At 35.1% G+C, this 20,282-nt stretch overlaps 1 protein-coding gene across 1 annotated transcript; it reads right to left on the minus strand.

Annotated features, from left to right (window-relative positions):
• Window positions 1-8,353: 8,353 nt before the first annotated feature.
• LOC139080020 (beta-defensin 109-like) lies at window positions 8,354-19,641 on the minus strand. Its single transcript, XM_070598151.1, has 2 exons — window positions 19,482-19,641; window positions 8,354-8,694 (listed from the first exon to the last, which is right to left on the minus strand). Exons 1-2 carry the CDS (start codon window positions 19,588-19,590, stop codon window positions 8,489-8,491), a joined length of 315 nt encoding a protein of 104 aa, XP_070454252.1. The 5' UTR covers window positions 19,591-19,641; the 3' UTR covers window positions 8,354-8,488.
• Window positions 19,642-20,282: the final 641 nt, after the last annotated feature.

A 20,282-nucleotide genomic window follows, 5' to 3' on the forward strand; every position in this document is an offset into this window, starting at 1 on the left:
AAATATTTCTTTAGTTCTTCTTTAATTTCTTTTTTGATTCACTGGCTGTTCAGGAGAGTATTGTTTAATTTCCATGTATTCATGAGTTTTCCAGTTTTCCTCCTGTTCTTGACTTCTGATTTTATACCATTGTGGTCAGAGAAAATACTTGGTATGATTTCAAACTTCTTGAATTTGCTAAGACTTGTTTTGTGGCCTAAAATAAGGTCAGTGCTAGAAAATGTTTCATGTACACATGATAAGAATGTGTATTCTGCTGTTGTCAGATAGAACTTTCTGTATATGTCGGTTAGGTCCATGTGGTCTATAGTCTTGTTCAAACCCACTGTTTCCATATTGATTCTCTGTCTGGATGATCTATCCATTGTTGAGAGTGGGTAGTAAAGCCTCAAACTATTATTATAATGTTGTTTATTTATCTGTTTTGTTCTGTTAGTTTTTACTTTATATGTGTAGGTGCTCTGGTGTTGAGTGATTAAATATTTACAATTTTTATATCTTTTTGAAGGATTGACCCCATTATCATTATGTAATGACTTTCTTGGTCTCTTTTTACCATTTTTAGTTTAAAGTCTATTTTGCCTGATATAAGAATACTTTGCCCTATGAGATTTTTGGTTATCATTTGCTTGAAATAACTTTTTCCATCCCTCCACTACAAAGCATATGTGTGTCTTTAAAGCTAAGGTGAGACTCTTGTAGTGAACATATTATAGGATCTTGTTTCTTTTCATTGTTGTTTTTAAAATTCATTCAGCCATTTTGTGTCTTTTGATTTTAATCAGAATTAAATTTAAGAGAATTCAATTCATTTTCATTAAAAATAATTATTGATAGGTAAGGACTTACTATTGCCATTTTGTTTATTTTATGACTGTTTTATAGATCATTGTTCCTTGCTTATTATCTTGCTGTTTTTCTTATGATTTAATGCCTGTTGGTGTCTGTATGTTTTAACATCTTTATCCTGTTCTATGGTGTAATTGCTATGACTTTTTCACATGGTTACCATGACACTTATGTAAAATATATTAAATTATAGCACTCTATTTTAAACTAATACAACTTAATTTCAATAGCCTTCCTAAGCATTACACTTTTACTTCTCCCTGTCACATTTTCACTTATTGATATTACAGTTTACATATTTTTTATTTTGTATATCCAGTAACAGATTACTGTAGTTATGGTTATTTTTAGTTTAATTTATTTTATTTTTGATGAGGAAGATTAGTCCTGAGCTAACATCCTTGTCAGTATTCCTCAATTTTATATGTGGCTCACCACCACAGCATGACTGATGAGTGGTGCAGGTCTGCACCCAGGATCAGAATCTGCAAACCTGGGCCACTGAAGCAGAGCATGCAGAACTTAACCACTTGGCCATGGGGCTGACCTCCGTGGTTAATTTTCATGTATTTATCTTTTAAGTTTTAAATTAGAGGTGTAAGTGAATTTCCCACCATTACCATATTATAGAATCTGACTTTAACTGTATATTTGCCATTACCTGTGAATTTTACACTACCTTCATATTAGCCTACCATCTTTTTTTTGATGTTGATTAGTGTCTTTTTACTTCCACTGCAAGAAAACCCTTCGATATTTTAGGGTACGTCTAGTGATGATGACCTCCCTCAACTTTTGTTGGTTTAGGAAAGTCTCTTTTTCTCCTTCATTTCTGAAGGACAGCCATTCAGTGTATAGAATTCTTGCTTGACAGTTTTCCCAATATTTTGAATATATCTTCACATTCTCTCCTTGCCTGAAAGTTTCTGTTGAGAATTCTGCCCATAACCTTATCGGGGGGGGGGGGGGGGCAGGGGGTTCGCTTACATGTAACTTTTATATTTGCTGTCACTGCTTTCAAAATTTTTCTTTGTCTTTATATTTAACAATTTAATTATAATTTGTCTCTATGTAGCTCTATTTGGCTTCAACCTATTTGGGGTCATTTTGGCCTCATGGATCTAGGTGTCCATTTCTCTCCTCAGTTTTGGGAAGTTTTCAGCCATCTTTTCTTTAAATATACTATCTATTGCTGCCTGTTTTTTTTCTTTTTTTGAATGCTCATAATGCTGATATTGTTTCTTTTGATTTGTCCCATAAGGTCCAGTAGGCTTTCTTCACTTTTTTCATTCTTTTTTTCTTTTGCTCTCCTGACTGGATAATTTCAAATGTCCTACATCCTAGTTCACTGATTCATGCTTCTACTTGGCTGAATCTGCTGTTAATGCTCTCTATTGCAATCTTCAGTGCAATTATTGCATTCTTCAGCTCTAGGATTTCCGGTTTTTTTAAATTATTTTATTGAGGTTATGTTGGCTTATAACATTGTGTAAATTTCAGATATACGTTATTATATTTCAATTTCTGTATATTCTGTATTGAGTTCACCACCAATAGTCTAGTTTTTATCCATCACCATACAAATGTGCCCATTTATCCCTTTCACCTTCCCTGCATCCCCTACTCCTCTGGTAACCATTAATCTGTTCTCTTTATCTATGTGTTTGTTTTTCTTCCATTTATGAGTGAAACCATATGGTATTTGTCTTTCTCTATCTGACTTATTTTGCTTAGCATAATACCCACAGGGTTCATCCATGTTGTTGCATTGACACGATTTTGACTTCTTTTATGGCTGAGTAGTATTCAGTTGCATATATATACACCACATCTTTTTTATCCATTCATTTGTTGATGGACACTTAGGTTGCTTCCATATCTTTGCTATTGTGAATAATGCTGCAGTGAAGGTAGAGATGCAAAAATCCCTTAGAATTGTTGTTTTCATGTTCTTTGGATAAACACTCAGTAATGGGATAGTAGATCACTTGGTATTTCTATTTTCAATTTTGTGTTTGTGTGTGTGTGAGGAAGATTGACCCTGAGCTAATATCTGCTTCAAATGCTCCTCTTTTTTCTTAAGGAGGATTGTCCCTGAGCTAACTTCTGTGCCAATATTCCTCTATTTTGCATGTATCACACCGCCACAGCATGACTTGATGAGCATTGTGTAGGTCCATGCCTGGAATCTGAAGCTGTGAACCCCAGGCCACTGAAGCAGAGTAAGTGAATCCAAGCCCTATGCCACTGGGCCAGCCCCATCTATTTTTAATTTTTTGAGAAGTCTCCATACTGTTTTCCATAGTGGATGCACCAGTTTGCATTCCCACGAGCAGTTTATGAGGGTTTCCATTTTTCATTATCCTCTCCAACACTTGTTATTTGTTGTCTTGTTAATAAGAGTCATTCTGACTGGCATGAGGTGATGTCTCATTATAGTTTTGATTTGCAATTCCCGAATAATTAGTAATGTTGAACATCTTTTCATGTGACTGTTGGCCATCTCTATATCTTCTTGGAAAAATGTCTCCTCATGGCCTCTGCCCATTTTTTGATCAAGTTGTTCATTTTTTTGTTGTTGAGTTATATGAGTTCTTTATATATTTCGGAAATTAGCACCTTGTCGAATTTATGATTTGCAAATATTTTCTCCCAATTGCTGGGTTGTCTTTTCCTTTTGTTGATGATTTCTTTTGCTGTGCAGAAGCTTTTTAAGATTGATGTAATCCCATTTGTTTATTTTTTTTGTTTCCCTTGCCTGAGTACACATGGTAATTGAAAAGATACTGCTAAGATTGATGTCAAAAAGTGTACTGCCGATATGTTTTTCCAAGAGTTTTATGGTTTTAGGTCTTACATTCAAGTCTCTAATCCATTTTGAGTTAATTTTTGTATATGGTGTAAGATAATGGTCTAGTTTCATTCTTTTGCATGTGGCTGTCAAGTTTTCCAACACAATCTATTGAGGAGATCTTTCTTTTCCCGTTGTATATTTTTGACTCTGTCAAAGATTAGTTACCCAGAGATGTGTGTTTTTCTTCCTAGGCTCTCAATTCGGTTCCATTGATCTGTGTGTTTGTTTTTCTGCCAGTACCATGCTGTTTTGATTACTATAGGTTTGTAGTATAATTTGAATTCAGGGAGTGTGATACCTCCAACTTTGCTCTTTTTTCTAAGAAATTTTTTGGCTATTCAGGATCTCTTGTTGTTCCACACAAATTTTAGGACTCTTTGTTCTATTTCTGTGAAGATCGTCATTGGGATTCTGATTGGGATTGCATTGAATCTGTAGGGTGCATTAGGTAATATGGACATTTTAACTATTTCTTCCTATCCATGAGAATGGAATTTATTTATGTCTTCTTCAATTTCTTTCAATAATGTCTTATAGTTTTCAGTGTATGGATCTTTTATCCCCTTGGTTAAATTTATCCCTAGTTATTTTATTCTTTTTTGGGGGATTGTAAATCGGATTACATTCTTGACTTCTCTTTCTGCTAGATCATTATTAGTGTATAGAAATGCAACTGATTTTTGTACGTCAATTTTGTACCCTGCAAATTTACTGTATTTGTTAATTATTTCTAATAGTTTTTTGGTGGATTCTTTAGAGTTTTCTATATATAGAATCATTCCATCCATAAATAATGAAAGTTTTACTCCTTCCTTTCCAATTTGTATCCATTTTATTTTTTTTTTCTTGCCTAATTGCTCTGGCTAATACTTCCAGTACTGTGTTAGATAAGAGTGGTGAGAGTGGACATCCTTGTCTTGTGCCTTTTCTCAGAGGAATGGCTTGCAGCTTTTCACCATTGAGTATGATGTTGGCTGTGAGTTTGTCCTATATGACCTTTATTATCTTAAGGTATTTTCCTTCTATACCCACTTTATTGAGAGTTTTTATCATACATGATTGTTGGATCTTGTCATGTGATTTTTATTCTTTATCTTTTTAATGTGGTGTGTCACATTGATTTATTTGTGGATGTTGAACAATCCTGCATCCCTGGAATAAATCCCACTTGACTATGATGTATGATAGGATTTCTGCATTTGTTTTTTTGATGGTTTCTATTTCTTCATTGAACATCTTGTTTTATTTATGCATTGTTTTTATAATTTTTTTTAGTTGTCTATCTGTGTTTTCTCATAATTCAGTAGACTTCTTTAAGAGAATTATTCTGAATTCTTTGTCTGGCAGTTCATAGGTCTCCATTTCCTGAGAGTTGGTTATAGGAGTTTTATTTGTTTCCTTTAGTGGTGTCATGTACCTGATTTTTCATGATCTTTGATTCTTAACATTGGTTTCTGTACATTTGAGTAAGTGTTCTCCTTTTCCAGACTTTAAGAGGCTCACTTTGGTAAAGGCAGTTCTTCACCAGTCAGCTCAGCTTGGCTTTCCGGATGCATCAGCTGGTAGCATCCCTGGGAAGATATGTTGTGCTATCATGGTCTATTTCTGGATGAGGCTACTGACTTAGCTCTGAGGTGTGGAGGGCAGACTTTGGAGCCAAAGATTATCCTCAAGCCTACCCCACTGAGCTGAATGCTGAGAATCACCTACTCCTTTTCCCTAGGACAGTGGACTGATTTGCCAGAAAGCTGGGCACAAGCTCCACTACTCTCCATTCTCCTGAAGTAGAAGTCTCGGAGTTATTCATGTTTTACCAGTCCTAACAAAGTCAAACCAGCTGCTGAGATCCATAAGCTGTCTTTGGGGGTATGCAGGGGACCATCTGTGTGGATATGCCCAGGCTGGCTGCCAGGGTCTATGGGTGGTCAGCTGCTAGGGTTCCTGAGTGGGCTGGCCAGTGGGGTCTGCAGCCCCTAAATCCTGTAGAAGCTGGACACTCACTTCACTTTCTTTTTGGAAAAAGTGAGAGAAGTCGAAGGCCAAGGGATTCTCTTTTGGTGCTGAGCTATACCACATTGGAGGAGGGATGACTTGGGTAGAGTGAAACTATTATTCTTAAGCTATTCCATATGGCTGTTCTCAGATTTTGTGCTACACTAGTGGGCTACAGTTTGTTGACTGCACTCCAGAGCTCTCATAAAGGTATTTTTATCCATGGGTGATTGTTAAATTATAATTTCTGTGGGAAGATGAGGTCTGGGACCTCCTATTATGCTATCTTGCTTCCAGGAATATTATAATGATCCCCTCTAGTTCAGATATCCCTATTATAGTATTTAGAGTTAAACAAAAGGGTTGGAAACCTGTAACACACATGTGCACTTGGAATCTCTCTCATTGAAGTTAGTCAACATAGTGAATTACCAAGCCAAGTATGGCATGTCCACAATCAGGGAGATTTAGACAGAGTGTGAAAGTGTGGTACAAATTAAGCATCAGAAAGACATTTTGATTAAAAAAGATGAAAGCTGCCAAAGGAAAAAAGAATTTATTATTGTACATGACTAGCTAAAAGATATTTATATGGAGACAGGGGGACACCCATGAGTAAAGAGATTATTCTGAAGTCAGCAAGAGAAAACTGATAAAAACTGTGACGAATACACCAGTGTGTCCAGCGGCTTTTTGGAACACACCACCAGGTTACTTTTCCTGGGGACTACACAGAGTCTGCTCATGTTGCTTTGATGGCGGTTGTGATATGGCCAAAGCTGTTGTTTCAAGGTTTTTGAATCTTTCTTTTGTGTCTGTCAAGGTTTTGTCTCTCTCTTGTAATCCTTCTTTCCCTCCCAAAACTATGATTCCATATCATTAGGATAACAGTTTTTCAGGTTTTTCCCTTAGTCATATAAGACATCATAGTTCCAAGATAAATGAGGTGAGCAGGCAGTTTTGGGTCATCTAGGGCATGTCAATTCCAAATTATAGATAATAGGTGCCATATAATTTTAAATGAACTAAGCCACATTAAGGGTATCTTCTGAACTCTTAGACTCAGGAGCACTCACAAGAAGTTAGTCTAGTTGAGGAACAACTATTGTGCACCTAATTTTGTGGAGTCCGGTTATGGATAAGTAATATAGGGCTAGATTGACTGGGTAGAGAGGCTCAGTTTATCATCTCTACCCTCACAAGACTTAGTCTTTGCAAACTGAATGCAACTCAGGCGTGGTGCTTATCTATTTTATCCCCAGATAACGGAGAGGAAATAAGGAGGAAGAAATGAAAGAAAATCATCAAGCTCTCTCACCATTAACATACTTAGTTCCTGACCTACAGTATACCATCACTGTTTTAAGGTCAATTCTGCCCTACATCTAGTCAAGACTATACCAAATTATTGCAGAAAATGTCCATGCTCAGAGAATTAAAAGAAAAAAAAAAAAGACTTCATAAATGTTGCATTATAGGAAGGAAGGAGTCCTCACTACCAAATCACATTTCTTTAATCATCAAAATTTTATACGAGTGAAAACTAAAACTTCCTCTAAGAACTACTTTGGATTTGTGACTTTAAACAAATAAACAGCCAGTTATTCCTCAACCAAAAATGGGTGTACTAGGCATGAGCCTAGTCGAATTGTAATTCGAGGTCTGCAGACCCCTGCAGCAAAGGAAGGAAAAGCTGTTTTACAGAAAGGAAGACAAAGTTGAGAGGGCTGCTGTAAACAAAGAGTCCGTTGGAAGAATAGAGAGTTCAAAGCGAAGTGGCTTTTTCGTTGGCTCAGTTGTGACAGTCTCTCATTGGCTGAAGTTCTTGCCAGTCAAGAACAGGAAATCTCTTTTTCCTCTTGGGGCTCTGCAATTGTTGTAGGGCAAAAGAGCTGCTCCTTTCACCCTCTCAAGTCCCGTTTAATTAGGTTTCTGTTTATTAGTTTCCACAGGTATATAGCTGAGCTAAAGTCGTGTGACATTCAGGAAAGGAAAGTGAGACCTTATGACACTAGGATAGAAAATGAACTTGTCGGAAGTTATGAAGCATTGAAAAGTCTGTTTAAAAGGGGTGTTGACAGCATACTCTTGAAAGAAGTTGCTACATTTTTACGGTAAGATGGTTAGGTTCTATTAAAGGGAATTATTTGTCTACAGGAGTGAAATATTGAGAATCTCTAAACAATCACAGTGTTTCTTCATAGAAGTAAAACATGAAAATCTCTTTGTTAGTTGAAGTTTTATCTTTTAGAGTACTTAATATACACTTCTGTTGATCTTCAACCTCTCAATCTCTCTCTTTTCTTATTTTCATCTCTTTCCAATTACCTGCCATACAGTTACAATTTTTATGTATTACACCAAATTATTACCTCTTGCCCCGTTCCAATTTTCTCTCCTATCTCTATCGACATTTCTTCCCCTCCCTGATATTTTCTGGATTTCTTCTATATTTTGCCTTTCCATTTTCTTGGTACTGTCTGTGTGTCTATTTACTTATGTTTTTATAATTACGTCTTCATCTTTGCAACTTTTTTGTTAATCTTTTGGTCTTTCTGTGACAAATTAAAAAAGAACTTTTGTTAAATAAATGGACTTTCTCACTTTTAAAGAGATTGTTTAGATCTGAAAATGAGTCAAAAAGAGGTAGTATCCATGTAAGTTTGAAATCAATATTTATTTATTTTTCTTGACAAGGGATAATAGAAGTTGGTAATAAAGCTGAAGTGTTTAACATGTATATTCTAATGTTTTTAGATGCAAAGAACTTTCCTTTTGATGCTTTTCCTAGTTTCATTTCAATTTAGGCTTAAACGGTGGTTGGTAGTCTGAATAGATAATTGGGGTTGGAACTGGCATGAGAATCCACCATGGTCTACAGCATTTCCACCTTCTTCGGCAGTTACCAAGCAGGTCTTCCATCCTTTTGCAGATGTCTCTTCTGCAAATGCCAGACACATTGAGACAATGGTTCTCAGAAGAAGCCAAACCACCTCTTACTGCAGAAGAAGAGAGTCCATGGGATAATTAGTCCATGAGTAGAATGTAAAATTATAAACACTCTTAAGTGTGAGAACAGAGAGTTCTGGTATGAGCATTTCTATGTGGAGAAAAGAAGCCGGACAAAAGATCTATTTAATTTTTTCATCATGTTCACTGTCTTTCCTTTATACCCAAAAACCCAAGTGTTAACAAACCCCTCCTTCCTTTTCTTATAAGTTCGTGGAATGGCTAATTTAAGCTTCAACAAGAATGCTGGTGGGTCTGGCCCTGTTTCCTGAGTGGTTAAAGTTCTTCACACTCTGCTTCAGTGGCCCAAGTTCACAGGTTCAAATTCTGGGTGCGGACCTACTCCACTCATCCGCCATGCTGTGGAGGCATCCCACATACAAAGTAGACGAAGATTGGCACAGATGTTAGCTCAGGGCTAATCTTACTCAAGCGAAAAGAAGAGGAAGATTTGCAGTGGATGTTAGCTCAGGGCAAAATCTTCCTCAAAAAAAAAGAAATTTGCTAAATGTTGAAGCAAGGCAATGGACAAAATATATGTTTTAAATACACCCATTTCTTCATTATTTTATTCGTTTGTATGGATCTTTAACAAATATTTACTGATTGCTTTCTATTCAGCATGCAGTTTTCTTTGTACCAATAATATAACAGTGAAAATGGTAGAAATATTTCTTATTCTCACAGGACATATATTCAGGAAACAAAATCTGACTATGCAAAAATAGATTGATAATATAATTTGAGAAAGTGGTAATTGTTTAGAAAAAGTAATATGATGATAGACCAGATATAGTCTGGAGGATGGAATTGATAAAATGGACAGAAAAGACTTTCTGAGGATGCAGCATTTTAACTGAGATCTGAATGATGAGAATGAAAAACACAAAGAAATATCCATGTGATAGCATTATAGGCACGCAGAATATAGGAGCAAGGTCCCTTGCTTAGTTTACTTGAAGGGCAGAAAGACTTGTGTAGATGGAGTATATTGGAAAGAAAACAAGTTTGATAAGAAATGAGGTGCGATAAAACAGGATAAGATAATGTACAGCTTGTAGGCCGTGGTAAACTTACAGGTTCACATATCTGATGCTGCCTCCCTTCAGCTCCCTTAAGAATGCATATGGTCATTCTTCTTTTAAAATATTAGGTGCTTTACCTAATTCACTGCCTTCTTTTCTTCTATTCATTTAGATAAGGGTAAGTGTGTAGCTTTCAGGAAAAAAGATAATGTGGATACTCAGTTGTGGTACTAGCCTATCTTAAACTAATATAAATCTTTCAATTTCTTTTTTTTTTTAAAGACTTTATTTTTTCCTTTTTTCTCCCCAAAGCCCCCCGGTACATAGTTGTATATTCTTCGTTGTGGATCCTTCTAGTTGTGGCATGTGGGACGCTGCCTCAGCGTGGTTTGATGAGCAGTGCCATGTCTGCGCCCAGGATTCGAACCAACGAAACACTGGGCCGCCTGCAGCAGAGCGCGCGAACTTAACCACTCGGCCACAGGGCCAGCCCCTAAATCTTTCAATTTCTTCATGTTTCGGTCAACTCAGAAAGAAGCAGAAGTTATTTTGTTTCTCCAAATTTAGATAAGATCTACCTAACTCAATGGACAAAGATATTTTAGTCATAGAGTATATCAGTCAGAAGAAAAAGTAAATTTGTGGACATTCTAAATGATCTTTTCAATTGTATTTAAGAAGAAAAGGGTGTTAGAAGCTGAAAATTTGTCATTGTGTCCAGATCATTATTTCTCCCATTATTTTCTGTGCACCTCAGTGGCCTCAGCCAACCAGTCACCAAATCCCCTCAGACCCAAAGCTGCCACATACCCCTGTTTTGGCATCCCAGACGCCTGGATCCAGGATGTCAGAAATAAATGAAATAGAGGAAAGAAAAACAATAGAAATCGTCAACAATGCTAAGTTTTTTTTTAAGATATAAACAAAATTAGCAAACTTTTAGCTATACTTACCAAAAAAAGGAAATGAATTCAAATAAATAAAATTACAAATGAAAGAGGAGACATTACAATTGATACTATAGAAAGACAAAAGATCATAAGAGACTACTGTGAACAATTATAAGCCAACAGTTTGGAAAGCTAGAAGAAATGGATAAATTCCTAGAAATATACAATGTATTAAGTCTGAGTCATGAAGAAACAGAAATCCAAACAAGGAGTGAGAGTATAATAATAAAGAATGAGATGGAATCAGTAATTAAAAACCTCCCAACAAAGAAAATCAAAGTACTAAATGTCTTCACCAGTGAATTCTATGAAACATTGAAAGAAGAATTAATGTTAATTCTTCTCTGCTCTTCTGAAAAATTGAAGGGTAGGGAACATTCCTAAACTCATTTGAAGAGGCCAGCATTACCCTGATAACAAAGCCAGATAAGAACACTGAGAAAAGAAAACTACAGGCCAACATCCCTGATGAAGGTAAATGCAAAAATTCTCAACACATACTAGCAAGCTGAATTTAACAGCACATTAATAGGATCATACACCACGATTAAGAGGGACTTTTCCCTGGGATGCAAGGATGGTTCAACATACCCAAATCAGTAAATGTGACACATAAAATTAATAGAAGGAAAGATAGAAATAATATGATTATCTCAATAGATGCAGAAAAAGCATTTGACAAAATTCAACCTGGTTTCATGTAAAACACTCAATAAACTGGGTATAAAAGGGATATATCTGAATGTAATAAAGGCAATATATGACAAACCCACAACTAACATTATATTCTATAGTGAATGGTTGAAAAATTTCCCTCTAGATCAGAAAAAAGGCAAGAGTTTCTACTGTCACTACTTCCATTCAATATAGTACTGGAGGTCCTAGCTAGAGCAATTAGCAGGAAAAGAAATAAAAGGTGTTCAGATCAGAAAGGAAGAAGTAAAATTGTCTCTATTTAAAAATGACATGATTTATATATAGAAAATCCTAACAGCTCCACCAAAAAACTGTAGGTTATAATCACCAAATTCAGTGAAGTTGTAGGATACACAATTGACATGTAAAAATCGGTAGCATTTCTATACACTAATGCCAAATCAACTGAAAATAAATAAAGAAAGCAATCCTACTTGCAATAGCATAAAAAACAATAAAATACTTAGGAATAAATTTAACCAAGGCAGTGTAAGATCTGTCTATATATACATATATATGTGTGTGTATATATATAAAGTCATGTCATTTTTAAACAGAGACAATTTTACTTCTTCCTTTCTGATTTGAACACCTTTCATTTCTTTTCTTCCTAATTGCTCTAGCTGGGACCTCCAGTACTATATCGAATAGAAGTAGTGAAGCTAGAAACCCTGAAAACTATATAACATTGAAGACACTAATAAATGGAAAGATATCCATGTTCATGGACTGGGAAAATTAATATTGTTAAAATGTCCATACAACCAGTGCCATCTATAGATTCAATGTAATTCTTATCAAAATTTCAATGACATTTTCACAGAAATATTTTTAAAAATCCTAAAATTCATATGGTACCCAAAAGACCCAAAATAGCCAAAGCAATCTTGAGAAAGAAGAACAAAGCTAGAGACATAACACTTCCTGATATCAAACTATATTACAGAATGATAGTAATCAAAACAGTTTGGTGATACCATAAAAACAGACGCATAGACCAATGGACCTGAATTGAGAGCTGAGAAAGAAACCCACAAATATATGATTGACTAATATTTGACAAGGGAGCCAAGAATACTCAGTAGAGAAAGGATAGTCTCTTCAATAAATAGTTCTGGGAAAACTGGATATCCACATGCAAAAGAATGAAACTGGAAGACTATCTTACACCACTCACAAAAATTAACTTGAAATAGATTAAAGATTTCAGTGTAAGACCTGACACTGTAAAAGTCCTAGAAGAAAACATAGGAAAAAATGTCCTTGACATCAGTCTTGGCAATGATTTTTTGGGTCTAATACCAAAAGCACAACCCACAAAAGCAAAAAATAAATAAGTAGGTCTGCATCAAACTAAAAAACTGCTTCACAGCAAAAAACACCAAAAAATCCTGAAAAATAAAACCCCCCAAAACACAACAAAATGAAAAGGCAACCTACAGAATGGGAGCACGTATTTGCAAACCATATATCTGATAAAGGATTAATATCCAAAATATATAAGGAACCCATACAACTCAATAGCAAAAAAACAAATAATTCAATTAAAATATGGGCAAAGGACTTGAATAGACTTTTTTCCAAACAAAGATGATAAATATCTCTAATACTCAGGGAAATGTAAATCAAAATCACAATGAGATATCACCTCACACCTGTTAGAATGGTTATCATCAAAAAGACAAGAGATAACTAGTCTTGGCAAGGATTTGGAGAAAAGGGAACCCTTGTGAACTGTTGGTGGAATGTAAATTGGTACAGTCACTATGGAAAAATGTATAGAGATTCCTGGAAAAATAAAAAGAAATTTTTTTTCTTAAGATCAGAGAAACAAGAGCATATTTGTATGCTAATGGTAATAATCCAGTAGAAAGAAAATTGATGATATAGTGAAGAAGGAAGAACTGATGTAGAGAAACTCCTAAGTACACAAAAGGAGGTGGAACATAGTTCACAAATGTGTAATATCCTTTTATTTTCTCTGCATCTCTGGAACACTGATTGGGCTGTCAACCTACTCGTTCCCGAGATGGTTGTTTTAAGTATGCTCTCATTTTTTCTTGATGAATGTCACCAGATTATTATAAAGTTTATTAGTCTTTATAAAACCAACTTTTTGTTTTGTTGATACTTTTTATATTCTTTTCTCTTTCATTTGTTTCTCTGAATTCTAGTTTACTTTCATCCCACAGGTTTTGATAGTTGGCTTATTTTAGTATAATTCATTTTCTAATTTTCATTTTGACATTTCTTTTGAGACGTGCCTAATGTAGAAGTATATTTCTTAATTTCCACATATTTATATTTTTGTTAATGATTTTACCTTAAGTGAATTAGATTTAAAGGAAATTTTTCCAATTTTGCAAAATTTCATTTTTTCCAGTGTTACCGAGGTATACTAGACAAATTACACTGCATAAGTTTAAAGTGTACAACATGTTGATTTGATACACTGAATAATTTTAATCATTTGAAATTTTGATACCTGCTTTATGATGGAGTGTTTGGCTATTTTTATCAGTGCTTTGGCTGCACTTAAAAATGTGTATTTTGATAGTTGGATGTAGTGCTTTATGTTTGTTAGTCAATTTTTGGTTGTTGGTGGTGTTCTAAGTTGTTGATCATGTTGGTCAAATCTTTTACGTATTTACTGATATTTGACTGCTTGTTCTATTAATTAGTGAGAGGAGTATGTTAAAATACCTCACTATGATGTTGTGGATTTTCAATTTCTCTTTGAGTTTAGACATTTTATGCTTTACATATTATGAGACTCTATTATTTGGTGCATATAAGCTTAAATTTATTACATTTTCTTGTTTAGGTGAATCTTTAAACAGTACGAAACAGCCTTCTTTGTTTATAGGAAAGAATTCAACTTAAAGGTTCTTGTTTGCTAGTTAATACATGGATGAAATAGCTTTTTGAATCTGTTTTAGTTTTCTAGGGCTGCATTAAAAAGTACCATATACTGGTGGCTCACACAACAAAAATTTATTTTCACAGAATTCTGGAGGCTAGAAGTCTGAGCTCAAGGTGTCAAGAGCGTTGCTTCTTTCTGAGACACCTTGACAGAAGGATCAGTTTGAGGCATATCTCCTTGGCTTGTAAATGGCCATCTTCTACTTGTGTCTTCACATTTTGTTCCTTCTGTATGTGTCTGAATCCACATTTCCTCCTCTTATAAGAAGATCAGTCATATTGGATTAGGTTCCACCCTAATGGCCTCATTTTAACTTAATGACTTCTGTAAATACCCAGTCTCCAAATATGGTCACATTCGGAGGTAATGAGGCTTAAGATTTAAGATATAATTATTTAAAGCGCACAATTCAGCCATTAATACCATTCTTTTACTTCTAATGTTTTTGAATGCTTACATTTTAGGTGCATTTTTTTGTACTATATAGTTGCACCTATTTGTTTTATTTTTAAAATAAGTGCCGACCACCTTTGATTTGGGCTAAAAAATTAACTTATTTGTGTTTTAATATAGTTACTAATATATTTGAGTTTAATTCTTCCATCTTAATTTGTTTTCTATTTGCCTGGTCTCTGCTTTTTATCTCTCTCATTTTCTCTTTTCTTTTGGATTATTTTTAATCATCTCATTTTTTCTTTGTAGTGGGAAATTAAACATTTTCTTCTTATTCTTTTAGTAGCTCTCATAGAATTAAAACATATATTCGTAATATATCAAAGTCTAAAATTAATAAAAACCTTTACCTTCACATAATACAATGAATTCGAAATTTGTAATCACAATTTAACTTTTCCCAATTATTTGCTTTTGTTGTCAAGTATTCTAATTCTTGATTTTTAATTAATTTTTACTTTTAATCCCTACCACAGTCAAACACTGTTGGTGGGTTTCTAAATTGGTTCATCCAAGTTTGAAGAGTTTACTTTCATCTAGGAAAGCTGAGGATTCATATTGTATGATCCAATTCCATCCGTAAGATGGCACTCCGGGGAAACCAAGACATATGTGCAAGAATTTTTATAGCAAGATTGTAATAGCTAGCAACCAGAAAAAAATGAAATTTCCATCAATAATACAATAGTTGTGTGTTTGTTTTCTTCTGTTTTTGAATGATATGAGTTTTTCCTGGGCCAAAAGCTCTATGTAGGATATGTGCCAGGAATTATTTTTAGTGAGCAATATCTTATGTTACTTATTTTAACTCTTACTTATATTCAAACCAATAGAAGTAAGCAAATGTATGGCTATTCATAATATAATGTCTCTCTTTCCCTTACAGATTTACCTACAGACTATGTATTGCATATATAGCTTGTTTAAACCATTCTTGATTCTGTTCTAATTATCTACTTGTCAGGTCCACTACTGGCCCAGGGATGTTCCCACTATATGGTCCATGAGTTCTGTTCCTGTGTTGCAAAGGTGTGGTTTTGAGTTGGTACTTAGGGTGTGCCCCTTACCTTCTAGAAATCTTGTTTTCTGGAACCTCCTAAATTGTGGAGACATGTAGCTCTTTTTTCTTCACATTCCTGCTATATCCTAGTTTATTTGAAGATGTAATTTTCAATTGTTATATATTATATAAAGTGAGAACACTCATGTTGATTTTGGGTGGAAAGAAGGCGGAAATGCTGAAAGTCGTCTTATTAGCTCTTTTCATTGGAGTGTTTGTACTATAGTCTTTCAGGCACCTCCAAAAGGCCTTATATTTATTCTTAGAAGAATATACTATCTTCAGTTTTCAGATTGTCTTCAACTTCTTCTGAAGTTTTACAAACATATCTCTTTAAAGGACTGGAAATGAAAAGATGAGTCACAGTTCTTGTTATCCTCACAGGAAAGGGTACACATTCTTTTTTAAAAGAGCTATCTGCCCTCTCTTTCTTGCTACCAATTATTTATTGAGCATATACGTTTGACCAGACACTAAGTAGCTCATTCCTGATTGAACACCGGAGCAGAAGTGTAAGTCATTGCCCGCCAGCATGAACCACATTTTCTTCCAGATAAGAGTCTTTTTTCCCACCATGAAATTTGACCCTCAAAATAATGGTTTTTGGATTACTTATAAGGACTCCAGAGCAGCTGGCAAAGGTAAGGAAGGAGACTGTCCTACTATTACACACAGAGGACTGGTGATTGTGGGGAGTGAAAATGGTAAAAGCAGTAAGTTTCCATGGAGCTCCCCATTCTCCTCCCCACCCTGGTTTTGGTAACCACCATTCTACTCAATGTTTCTATGAGTTTAACTTTTTTAGGTTCCACATATAGGTGAGATCATGCAGCATTTATCTATGTCTGGCTTATTTCACGAAACATAATATCCTCCAGGGTCATCCACGTTATTGCAAATACATACGTATATCAAATCATAATGTTGTACACCTTTAATATGTACAATTTTTATTTGTCAATCATACTTCAGTAAAGCTGGAAAAACATGTAAAAAAATCCCCTTATGACCTTATTTTAGTTACAACTTTTCCACATCTTTGGGTGGCATGTGATTTCTTGAGTCTTGCTGCTATTAGTTGACTTGGTTTGATATTAAACCGTTCAATGTTTTCCTTAATTCTCTGACAGAATCTTAGGAATTTTCCTCCATTCATTCAATATGCATGGTATTTTTCATGGTTCTGTCACTGGTCTTCTCTTCTTTTTTTCTTCTCCATTTCCCTCTTCTTCTGTCATCTCCTTACTTCCATTTTCTCATCTCGTCTATTTTGTTTTCTCTTTTCGTGCTAGTTGCTTCCCTAGGCATTCTCATTTACTCCTGAAGATTTATACACTTATTATAGAATGATGATATGACTCTTACAGCAATTTCTCATCTGAATATCAGGCCTATATTTTTAATGTTACACATTTCCACCTGAAAGATGCATAGTTTCCTAAAACTCAAGATGTTGAAAGCAGACCTAATTTTGTTCCTCTCTGAATCTCAAAAACAAAGAAACGTAAAAACAAACATTCTCCTTACTGTATTTCCTTTCTTGGTTAATGTTAATGCCCTTTTACTTTATTCAGGAACTAAAGAATTATCATTCCAATGCATTCATTTATTCATTAAATATAATCAATTATAGCTCTTACATATTCCTTTCATGTGTCACCTTCTCTTCACCCAATTGTTGGCTAGTTGTACTATCTCAAAGGTAAATTCCAATGATCATTTCCTTTCAGGCTGCCTCTTCCTGTTAATCTTTTTCATTGTCTAAAGACATATTTCTAAATCCAAAACAGCTTGTCCACTCCATTGTTAGAACCATCCACTGCATTTAACCTCCTCTTTGTCTCTTCCCATAAAACTTTCAGATCTTTGTGAGTAGTAATATGGCTTACTTACATTTTAATCCTAAAATTCAGAAAAGTGTCTGGAAGATAGTGTATATTGGATATAAGATGGCTGACTAATAACTTCAGTGAAAACTAAATAAATAGGTATTTTTCAAAGGAGTGTATGGGGTTGAGAAGTTATGGGCAAAACTACAAAATAACAACCTCTTCCACAGAGGACCCAGAAGGAGAGATCAAAGTGAAAGATGAAGATATAGAAGCAAAGAAAAGGAATAGATGAACCACAAATGGCTAGCACCACTAGAGGAGAAAGAGTAGCACCTGGGATCCTCAAGTCTTGAATGCCCTCTCTCATCAGGAAGTGTGCAGACTGAAGAACCCCTATGGAGTTCTGGCTGTTGTTAATGGCTGCTTCCAACATGAGGAAGTGAATCCACACTACTTGATTCAGTCTATTCTTAGCGTTGTCAATAAATTTAGCAGAGGGTATAAAATATAGCAGCATATGAATAACATAAAAGGTTAACACTGGAAGCACCTAATGAAAATAGGAAATTTTTCTCTATTTTAGACAGTCTTAGTTACCATACTATCTCATATGAAATTTAGAACAGTGCCTGGCAGATAGTATATTCTAAACAAATCCTCCTTTAATGAAAAAGAGAAAATGTTTCCAAGCACAAACATAAAGATTATTTTGTCTAATACATGTGTTCTTAATATGCTTGGTCCCACTGATATCAGCTAGTTTTGAATGACCTACAAACTATTTAAACTCTTTCTACATAGTTGACTATCACCCTCTGCAACCATGACATATTGTTTCCAACACGTGTTTGAATACTTAAGTTATAGAATGTGCAATAATTCTCTGGACCCAAGTCATCTCATCTGAAAATGGTGAGTGAACCTGATATTTTAATGGCAATTTTTGTGCTAAAGATTTATGATCAGAGAGTATCATCTTTTGTGTTATTGTCTCCATTTCCCAGCCCAATCATTTTCTTTCTACATAACTTGTGCATTAGTACTCCAAAGTGTGTATTCCTCCTAATTGCCACATTTTACAGGACTAGGTTTATGCCTTGGTACTTATTCTGTGTGACTGTTATTTAGCATAAGAATCCCTTCCTAGAACGTGGGCCAGCACTTGATCTTCTCAGTAACCCCTCCCTAGGGATTGTAATCTTCTTTATGAAACCCACTTCTGGGTCTGCACCATTTATATAGACTGACTCTGTGGCCATTTTGGCTGGGACAGTGCTGGTTTATACCTGTTGTTCTGATACGGTTAAAATAGTGCTCCTTTTACTTTCCCAAAGTGTCTAGTTTGGACAAAAAAGTATACGCTTACCTTACTTTTACAATTATGGACATGTCTCTCCCATAATGAAAGTTGTGCTCAGTATGCTGATTTCTTAATCCCTTTAGGAGTCAAATACCTATATGACAGAATTCCCCAAGACATGCTCTTAGCACTAGGTCCTGTTGATAAGGTTCTGTCCATCTCTCTCCCTGACCTAGTGGGTAGATATAATGATAAATGTGGCTGTAATCCAATTCTTTCAGATCTACCTGCCTACAAATAAATGGCCATGCCTCACCAAGGCATCCAAAGATATAAAGTAAGGACAAAGCAAAATGTGACCTCATCAGGTAGTTTGGCTAATGGCAAAAGAATGGTCTCTTTCTTATTTTACCACTTTGTAATCCTAGTGAAGCTGTTGATATTAGGTTTATGAATCCATAAGATTGATTCCAGGGTCCTGTCTGACCTGCCAGATAGCCATCTAAACTGCAGACCCTATAATCATCCACCACCTTACCTGGAGATAAGAGAGTCAAAAAGAGGAGAACAGAAAGAAGCACATGGAGTTTCATGGCTGAACGGCTAGTGAAGAGAAGAGGCATCAACATGGTTGGAGCCTGGAGCATCTGAGCATGGCAGGTCCATGGCTTTTTATGATGCTCCCTGGCCCAGTGGTTTGTTCTTGGTTAGTAGAGCCTAACAAAAAGAGAATAACTCAGTCTCCAACAGGAAATCTCCAGGGACAAAAGTACACAACGTGGTGATAATTCAATGGATGAGAAAGCAGAACTTAATGCTATCAATTTCCCACAGATTCAGGATGTCCTCATTGTCAGTTGTGCTTTTTACTACTTTCCATATGCACTTGTGTGTATGACCAAACTTTATGCACCTATTGTGTGTCAAGCCGTGTAGTAAAAACTAAGAGTACATCAAATAGATTGCAGTCAGATAATGGGAGATGAATTGTTAAGTGGGTGCATGCAATAATATATGTAAAGGATGCAATAACTCAAAACTCAAAAGAGATGTTGGTTATTTCAGTAGTTATTGCTACCAAGGGCTAGGAGTGGGGAGGGGATAATGAGAATGTCAGGAAAGGCTTCATAAAAAAGATGATATAGAATATGCTTCAAAAGATTTTGGAATTTTATCTTTAAAGTGATACTGTTATGTTGAAAGCATATTTCAGCCTCTTTTTAGATTTTGCAAACTTTTAAATAGATTTTTATTATTTTTATAAATGTTTGTATTTAGTTTAAATCTGGCATTATAGAAAATGTAGAAAACACAGAAATGTAAAAAAATTTAAATTACT

This window comes from Equus przewalskii, chromosome 28 (genome assembly GCF_037783145.1).
Source record: "Equus przewalskii isolate Varuska chromosome 28, EquPr2, whole genome shotgun sequence".
NCBI classification, from domain to species: domain Eukaryota; kingdom Metazoa; phylum Chordata; class Mammalia; order Perissodactyla; family Equidae; genus Equus; species Equus przewalskii.

Bases quoted from the DNA above. Each gene is read 5' to 3' on its own strand.
- LOC139080020 (XM_070598151.1), bottom strand. From the start codon at position 19,590: ATGCTCCAGGCTCCAACCATGTTGATGCCTCTTCTCTTCACTAGCCGT. The intron at 8,695-19,481 runs GTAAGGTGGTGG...CTTCTTCTGCAG, and splicing joins TTTGACTCTCTTATCTCCAG to TAAGAGGTGGTTTGGCTTCT.